This window comes from Ceratosolen solmsi, unplaced genomic scaffold (genome assembly GCF_000503995.2).
Source record: "Ceratosolen solmsi marchali unplaced genomic scaffold, CerSol_1.0 scaffold11, whole genome shotgun sequence".
Taxonomy (NCBI): Eukaryota; Metazoa; Arthropoda; class Insecta; order Hymenoptera; family Agaonidae; genus Ceratosolen; species Ceratosolen solmsi.
The window spans coordinates 13,644,621-13,654,165 of NW_011948416.1; the positions used below are offsets into that span (position 1 = coordinate 13,644,621).

General features: G+C 40.0%; 1 protein-coding gene across 1 annotated transcript in view; it reads left to right on the forward strand.

The window, feature by feature from the left end:
- Positions 1 to 1,526: 1,526 nt before the first annotated feature.
- The window catches only part of otd2 (homeotic protein ocelliless), a 17,565-nt gene continuing 9,546 nt past the window's right edge, over positions 1,527 to 9,545 (forward strand). The window contains exons 1-3 of the mRNA XM_011496160.1: positions 1,527 to 1,912; positions 2,069 to 2,358; positions 9,042 to 9,193. Coding sequence (XP_011494462.1) covers positions 2,088 to 2,358; positions 9,042 to 9,193 — 423 coding nt within the window. The 5' untranslated portion in view covers positions 1,527 to 1,912; positions 2,069 to 2,087. The remainder of the gene's footprint in view (positions 1,913 to 2,068; positions 2,359 to 9,041; positions 9,194 to 9,545) is intronic.

Sequence of the window (9,545 nt, forward strand, 5' to 3'; positions counted from 1 at the left end):
GTGGGTGGTCCGCGTGGCTCATCTCCCTCTGCTTCCATTGTCCCGACAGTCGCTCGGCCCCACCTTTTCCTGCTCACTTAATTATAAGCGAATAAATAAACGGGTTAAAGGCTGAAACAGCTGCAGCGTCGCGGCGAAATTTCGTACGTCCGTCCTACGGGCTCGAGGAAAAAAACACCGAAAGTTCATAAGCCTGGATTAAGAAGAGTCGAATTTCAGAACCTGTAGGAGGATGCCTGGGAGAAGCAGCCTCTGGTGAAGGATTGCGAGTAGGATTGCGAGTAGGATTGCGAGGAGGATTGCGAGGAGGATCGCGAGAAGGCGTTCGCTAAAGGGAGGCAAGCCGATATTTTGTCGGTCCCATCCTATCCTCGGCATTGTCCCGAGTCCCCACGGGTGCGCGGTGCCGCGGGCGCGGACGCGATCCCTGGCATCGATCAAAATAAGAGGAGCGAGAACGTCAGTCTGCGGGATGAGGGCCTTCCTTCTCCTCCTCCTCCTCCTCCTCCTCCTTCTCGCCATCCTCCAAACACGAACGTTACGAGGTGCGTTTGGTTGGCCCGAGCTCCGCGGTCGGAAAGAGTCGAGGTCGGACCTTGCCTGCGTTCGCGACGCATGGGCCCGCGATAAGCCCTAGGCGACCATCCTCACAATGAAATTCGTGGTAGCGAGATGATAGGGCCGTTTCTCTAGGCCGCATTACTCGGCGCATTCGCCATGAGATCGGTGCACCGGATAGGGCCCCGGAGACAGCCAAGGAGGTCGTCGCAGTCGTGAATGCCGCGTGGCCGCCGCGGGATGCCCGGCGCTCCAATTATATCAACGACGAGCCAGGTCACAATTGCCGACCTCCAGTCCATGTGAATGGGGAATAAAGTAGCGCTGCTCGCGCTTGGACTCGCGGCGCGCGTTAGCGGGTTTACGGAAGCAAGCCGGTTTTAGCCTGGCTAATAGCATAGTAATGCTGGCTGATCTTTTCGGAATCCCGTAAGAGCATTAGCCGCTCGCACGTGAGCAAGTTAAATTGCTATGCTGCGGGGCGCCGTTGTCACCCCGAAGACGTCCGCGCGGTCGCCCCGGCGCCGATCCACGTACCTACCAACCAACCTAAACAACCTACCTACCTACCTACCTACCTACCTAACTAACTACCTAACTACCTACCTATCTACCTACCTATCTACCTACCTATCTACCTACCTACCTACCTACCTACCTAACTACCTAACTACCTAACTACCTAACTACCTAACTACCCACCTTCCTACCCACTCACCTACCTACCCACCTATCCATCTACCCACCTACCCACCTACCCACCTACCTACCGTACACCAACGCGCCAAACCCAACAACCCAAAAATCCAACAATCCAACAACGCAACAACTTATGGCAGGCTGACACGTAAATAAGCCAACGGGCGGACAATCAGGCAAACAGTCGGGCAAACAGTCAGGCAGGCATTCAGGCAAGCAGGAAAACAGGCACAGGAAGCGTCGCGAGAGTCAGACGGCGGTGGCGACCGCCGGCGGCGTCTCCCTTTGTCTCCACGGCCGGCGCTTGGCGAGCCATCGCTCGGCGCCGATTGGCGCCCCACTCCGATCCCCGACCACGGAGCCGCTCCCAGCACCGCCCGCTTCCGCTCGCGGATTCGCAGCCGCGACGGCCCCACTCGCGTGCCCGCGCCTGCCCTCCGTGGCGTCGCCTCCTCGGCAACGCGCCCCTCGCGCGCCCCTCGGCTGTCTGCTGCGGCGGCGCGGCAAGGAACGAGCTCGCGTCCACGGCAGCAGCAGCAGCAGCAACAGCAGCAGCGACTGGAGCACCGAGCGGCGTCGCCGGGAGCTTCTAAGCAGCGCGCGCCCTGCCTTCGACGGCGCGTCCGACCGGGCGGCTCCCGCCACAGGAACCAGGGTGAGTAGCCTCCGCCCCCTGCCCCGTGCGACCCGCACCGCGCAAGAATCGCGCTCGCCGAGAGTGAGTTATACGCGGTACTGCGAGATCGCTCGTACACGGCTCGTTCTCCTTCTCGTCCTGTTCGTCCAGCTCAGATGCGCCTCCTGCCCCCAGGTTGAGCCGGCTCCAGTTCATGTGGCCCAACAGCCTCGGCGGCGGTGGCGGTTGCGGCGGCGCCGCCGCCGCTACGGAACTCGGAGGTCTGGCAGCGGCCGCGGCCGCGGCCTCCAGCACCTCGGCCACGGATCTCTTCGGGCCGGCGGGCTTCGGGCCAGGAGCCGCTGGCCCCTACGGGCCCCTCAAGACCGGCCCCTACGTGGGCGCCTTGGGGATGCCTCCCATCGAAGCTCTACACTCCAGCATCGGCTATCCCGGCTGCGCGCCCGCCGGTGAGTCCTACTACTGTGAGTGACAATACATTCGTTTATACATACGGTTGAATGGGTGCGCGATTGGATGCACGCGTGTGCGTGCGTGCGTGCGCGCGTGCGTGCGTGCGTCATGAGATAAAGAGAGAGAAAAAGAGAGAAAAGAGAGAGAGAGAGAGTGAGAGAGAGAGAGAGAGAGAGAGAGTGAGTGCATGCGTGGGTGCGTGTGTAGATGGGTGTTGCGTGTGCGTTTGCCTGTACGTGTGCGTGTGCATGTGTGTGAAAGTGCTACATACGGCAGTTTTTGAGTTGGACACTCGATAATTCATGCTTCCGCGAGCAATCCACCCTCTGCCGAATGAATGCCCCCGCCCGGCCGCAAGACAAAGACGAGGCGAAAGTGCAGCGAACCCCAAGAGCCAAACTCGCACTCACGCTCTCTTCTTTTTCTTCTTATCCCGCGGTGTGTGTATGCCGAAGGCTCTTGCGCGATATATTGCTTTCGCGATGTTTGGGAGTAGTGAGTTGGAAACTCGGGGACTTACGGGCTGTTCACTTTTTTTGCTCGCGCGCGCGCGCGCGCCCACTACGTTTATTGAAACGTCGCTCGGCCTTTGTTTACACGTCAGAGTACACTAGAGGAGGCGACCCCCGCTTCTTCGGGAGCCGCGAAGCATCCCGCCAGCTTTATTGCTCTCATGGTCGACTTTTATTTATCCTGCAACCACGGGCTCTTTCGATATAAAGCCGCACTCCCGCCGCGAAACTTAAGCTCCTGGCCAATATACTTCGTTACTATGCTGCCGAACAACTTGTGTTTCTGCGATTCTAATAAGAGTGCCGTGCTTTCTTTATTTCCCGTAAAAATCAATTCAAATACCCTCTGCGGATGATTTTTATGTAAGTGCCGATCGATACGGTTGATGGTGTTTTAAGCAGCCGGTGAATTTCACCAATAACGTTATGAGGTAGAATGCTATTTGTCGCGTCGTATAAAATTTTTTCTTTGTTTTTTTTTTTGTTTTGTTTTGTTTAGTTTTTGTATCACACGGGCTCGTTTTATCAAACTGCAACATATTACGGGGAACAAGATTAAAATGCATAATTGGTTTGTTTTATAGACTTCGCAGATTGTTTTCTGGTAACTAATAGTCAGAGTCCATGGCCTATATCGTAAATCATTCGGAAGGACCCTAACTTGTGAGATAATTGCTGTTTAAGCAAAATATGTGAAATAGGACACCAGTGCTGTAAAACTTTGTAACTCGACCGCTTAGCGCTTTATAGTAATTCATACTTAAACAAAACAAAACAATAATAACCAAACAGAAAAAGAAAAAAGAAAAAGAAAGGGCAAAAGGTAGATAGAAGAAGAAATAAAAGAAGATGAAGAAATGGCATATTAATCAAGAAAGCACATTTTGTTTTAAACTTGGTGACAGTGGCGGAGTTACGGCTAACACTACCGTACTATAGATTTTCACCTAAAATTTGTTTGAACTTTTATTATTTTTGACGTGGTACGTTTCTTATCAATTCCTTTTATCTCTCTTTTCAACAAAATGTTATTTTTCTTAATATTTGAAGATTTTAAAGAAAATATCCTATAAATTTCCTCGCACGATGATCAATAAAATATTTCAATCTAATTAATGTCAAATATGGGTTACGTAAGCCAACATTAGGCTACATTTCACGATCACATTTCGTGCTTTTTCCATTTAAATACTTATTACACGTTCGATTTATTCGGTCGTTATAGTTTAATAAACATTCACTACAACACAATATATAATTTAATATTGCGATGCGATAATTGCATCAATAAAAATAAGCTTTATTATGGTTGTAAAGTTATGGAAAAGATAATCAATTTAGATATCAAAGGTTGTACTATTGTAGGTAAGAATTTGAATGCTACTAAATTTTCAAATTTTTTCTCTATTTATTTTTCTACTTATTTACTTATTTATTAAATTTAGACATTTCATTCGCGTTTTATTGCAGCTATTTCGCAGAAATAACTACGATATACAAAAAATTAGGAGATGTTGAAATATTTGAATGTGAAAATGACATTTAAGTAGTTAATAACCATACAGTTAATTTTTATACGCATATTAACGATGTTTGTTTGACATTTGTTTGTTTTATTATAGAGATCACAATAACTTTTAATATGTTTCTTTATATACGCAATAAAATTATGCATATAAAATTCAATAAAAGGTCATGTAAATTATTAAAATTATTTTACTTGTTATTTTCTTATTTAAAAGTTAGATTAATTTTTCATTTTAAATGCAATGCTTACTTGATTTTATTAAAATATTAGTATATTTCTTTAAAATAGTTCCTTCCTAATTTTAATAAAATATTATTGTCATCTTTTATAAAACGCACATTAGTTTAGAAAATTATAAATAATGAATACATACTGAATATTAATTTTTTAAATACAATTTAACATTTGGAATTATTACATTTTTCCATAATTTACACGTAAAACATAAGTGAAAAATTAATATCACCCAAATATAATAATTACATACATTTATATCCTTCATAGTATATGTACATTTTGCACTTAGAGGTTTCAATTTCCAATTATACATTCGAAATTATGTCTGTATTGTAGATATAACTTGTTCATGGATAATAGAATATTGAAAGGTCTAAAGGAAATATAAATTAAAATATAAGCAAAAATTGATGAAATGCTGTTACATAAATTGCATAAATCATTGCGATAACAACTCTGTCAATCATTCAATGTATTGACAGAAATTTTTACCTTAATCTTTTTTATCTCATTGAAACACAATTAAAAATGTCTTTCGTGAATATATTAAGTCAGCAGTCCTAATTAATATTTAAATTCCATATTAAAAATGAAAAATTAAGATTTTAAAATCCATGCAATACCTGTCAGGCCATAAATCAATCTGAAGGAAAACATAATAATTAGAATGGACAATAAAAGATTATCCTAATGCCATAGAGTTGTAAGAAAGAACTTATTCCTGTACTTAAGTCAAAAGATCATTAAATATTGATTAATAATTATGACAATTAAGTTCGATTATGGATTAAATTTATTGCTTTTTGAAATCAAACTATTTATCAACAGACATTTGAAGTCTCAAAACATATCCCAAAATTGCCTTTAATTTGTAAAACTATTGGTATAACTAAAGTCAGGTATGACAATAATAAGTATATTTATTATTAGGAGGTTATAGTTTTTGAAACTTAGTTAAATGTGATATGTTAATGTATGAGCAATTGTGTATGTTAACCACACGGGCGAATTAAAAACTTAAATATAATCCACATTTTGATAATAGTATAAACTTAATAAAGTATACAATTGCTTATTTTTTATTGATATAAATATCGTTTATACAGCTAGAAATATTTCTAGACTTTGTAGAGTAATTCTGTAATATATAAATAAACTGTTCTATCCATCAACGTATTGATTCAATTTCTAGATATATTGCAAGAATTTAGTTTTTTTAATTTATGAGATAAATTTCGACATAAAATCCTTTCGGACATAGTTCGAAAGATTTAAAAAATTCAAATTTACATAAAGAAATTAATCTATTATATATTATACATTTTAAAGTTTATCTAGATGAAGTAGATTTTATAAATTACATTATAAGGTTAAACTTATTAATTACAAGCGTCTGTAATTATATTTTTATTTCGGAATCTCAATACTTGGAATTAAGTTAATCATATGTAACTCGGGATACATTATGGAATCACTGGATTCGTATTCATAAATTATTTAAGCTCATACGAGTGTAATAATTTGATTCGGATTTTAAAGAATAACAATGCTGATGATTTTAGGAAAAAGTAGTGAAATTTCTGGTTTTATCGATGCAATTTGTTAACAAAACCATGCTAAAACATTCGTTGTAGATTAAAATATTCCTTAAATAAATTAGAAAAACATCATTAAAATATCATCTCTATTATACAAGACACGAATCATTTTGTCAATGATGAAAATGTCTAAATATTATCCGAACACGATGCGAAAATGTATGCCATAAAAACCTCAAAAAATGTTAAGGATTTAAAGAATTTTTTTTTTTTTTTTTTTTTTTTTTTTTTTTTATTTTTTTTCTTTAATATAAGTAAAGAGGATGTTCTTTGGTAGTATGGCATATTAAATGCTTTGTAAAGGTTCTGAAGTATTAATTTTCATTGCACATTATTATACTACATATTTTTTGCTTACATTCGGTTACTTTGTCCATAAAAAAATACAAAATGTATTAAAAAAAAATCGGATAGATTTAAAAAAGAACGTGCTCGCGCGCACAATTATAATATTTATCAGATTAATAGAAAAACCGATGATTGAAAGTAAATGTGAAATTGCAAATTAGAATTTAGAAATAGCTTGGATGGGGAAAATTATTTATGTAAAAAAGCTCGCATTCGTGTTCATCTACACAGTTAAAGCCGTTATTTCGCACCAAAGTACGCGTGCAGAGCGACGTATACGTGTGCGAATGTTGAGACGAAGTTAAATGCAGTCACACGTGCGAGCATACGTGTTCTCACACGTACATTATATAGATACATAAAATCAATAACATCACGTTCAAAAGCTTTTTCCTCTCGTTTTAAACCAGTACTGGAAAGAATTTTTTTTTTTGTATTTTAATTTTAATTTTTATTTTTTCATCCAAGGACTCTCAACTCGGAGAGTTGCAATTTCATAATCATCGCATGAATTGTATTTTAAATATAAACGAGGCATTTATCGGAATTTAGCTTTGTATTAACAAGACCGATGTAATGTAGAAAAGAGTATATATTTTTTACTTGGTGTAGCATATTTTTATAATAGCCCAAGTTTCTCGTTACTTCGATATTAGCGTTATTAAGATTTTCATAAGTATTAATGCCATTTTTATATAGAAGGAGTATAATATTTAACTTTTATATAGTTCTACTTTATAGTCGCATACCTACATACATCCATATACGAACACGCGCACTATTTATGTTACACATATATAGAGGTAGAGATATATGAAAATCGTATAGTGAAGTGTGGGTACATGGATTTATTAAAGTATTGATTAATGAAAATTAGCTTTACAAGTGCAATAAAAACAATAGTGCTTCCAGTAAAAGCTTGAGGTTGTATTGTGTTGAAAAAAAGTACAACATATAATCAATAATTATTTGTAATTCGTTCGTGAATTTTTTAGCTAATCGGTATTTTTATATTTAATTATAAGGTCAAAATCAAAATATTCCTTTTTATTAATACGCTTGGTTAATATCATATATATTTTTAAAAATATAAAGCTTGAATAACGACTATAAATTTCAATTTTAATTTAAGAGCCTAGAATTATGTTTACTCGTAAGAATATGTAGTGCGTATGTATACAAAATCTACGAGTTACATTGTGAAGAGGATTACGAATTCTAGTTGTCAAAGTCACCATCTGCTATTATAAAGTTTAAATTTGTTTTTTCTATATACGAATATATTGTATATCGCGATAAATTTTAAATCTTATTTAAATTTTCAATTTTGTATATTACATATATATATATATATATATATATATATATATGTATATATTTTTTAAGTATCATTCTTTAAAGCGAATATGTAGTAAAGCAGTTAGTTGGTTAGTTTGGAAATTATTATTGTTCAATATTATACTAATTATATTATTTAGCATAAAACGGATCATATAGTTTTCATTGGTAAAATCTTCTTTTTTTTTTTTTAAACAGCAAAATTGCAGGTTTCACATAATTTCTACATTGTTTATATTTTAACAAGCTCTTGAGTTTTAATTATACAAAATATTCAATTACCTATGCTATTGTTAATTGTATACACATGAATTCATAATTAATAGGCTTGTATCACCCCAATACGCCTACGAGAAGTTTCTGTACATACTCATGCACGTACTCCTCCTCCTCCTCCTCCACAAGTATATTGATACACGACGTTTGGATTGGTTTTGTAAATTGGAATAAAGAAGGAGTTTTAAGATCTAGTTAAGGGTAATATATTTGTCAAATAATAAATGTTAAACGGAGTTGAAAAGTATGTTTGAACAGTTTTAAAATCTTAAAACAATAACTTAGCAAGCCTTTAACCTTTGGAGTTGAGTATTCTTAGTAACCCGTATTCATAATGATTGTTTCCCAAATTCTAAATTTCACGCACCTAATCTTCAAGTTTGGAAAAACAATGGGGGGAAAGCGCCGGACAAAAGCTTCGTGCAGACACGTACAAATTTGGTTAGCTCCCAGTTCAAAAGAAATTTTTAGGATCTATTTTTCGGGAAAAGGATCACGGTTGGTATAACGAAGCAAAGTAGAAAGTTTGAGATGAAAACAGTTGTGGATTGTTCGAAGTAGCGGATTGTTTTGGCTAATCCGGCTAACGAGCACCGTGGAGAGAAAGAGAAGAAGATAAAGAGAGTGAACGAGTGCGCGCGTGCGTACGTGTCTGTCTGTCTGTCCGTCCGTCCGTCCGTTCGCCCGTCTGTCTATCTGTCTATCCGTCTGTGTGTCTAGCTCTCTGTCTGCCTGGTTGCAAGACTGTGTGCATGTTGGGGTGCGCGGGTGTGTGTAAGGTGACTGCGAATAAGAGAAGGAGAAAGAGAAAGAGAATGACGATGTTGGTCGGGTGGTATGTCATGTTGGGTGTACAGGTAATCCGCGGAAGCAGCGCCGTGAGCGGACGACCTTCACCCGTGCCCAGCTTGACGTCCTCGAGGGTCTCTTCTCCAAGACGAGGTACCCCGACATCTTCATGCGCGAGGAAGTGGCCTTGAAGATCAATTTGCCGGAGTCGCGAGTACAGGTAAGGGGGTGAGGTGGGATACGCGTAAGTAAGTGCGGGAGTATTTCGGGGGGAGGGTGGTGACGATGGGATGAGGTGAGTAAGAGGTGGCTGGGCTGTGCGACGGTTGTCGAGGGAGTGAGGGAGGGTTGGGAGGGTTGGGAGGGAGGGGGCGAGGTTGGGTAGCCGCGTGCGTCGCCCTCGTAAGGCACAGCAAGTCGCGAGTATCGAAGCCCTAGATGGGCGCTGCCAGGGGCTTTTCATTTATTTCTATTACCGCTTGGATCGACGAATTAGACGCTTGTTAGGGCTTCAATTTGTCAGCGCACGCGCGCCAAAGAGAGAGAGAGAAAGAAAGTGTGTGATCGGGGCG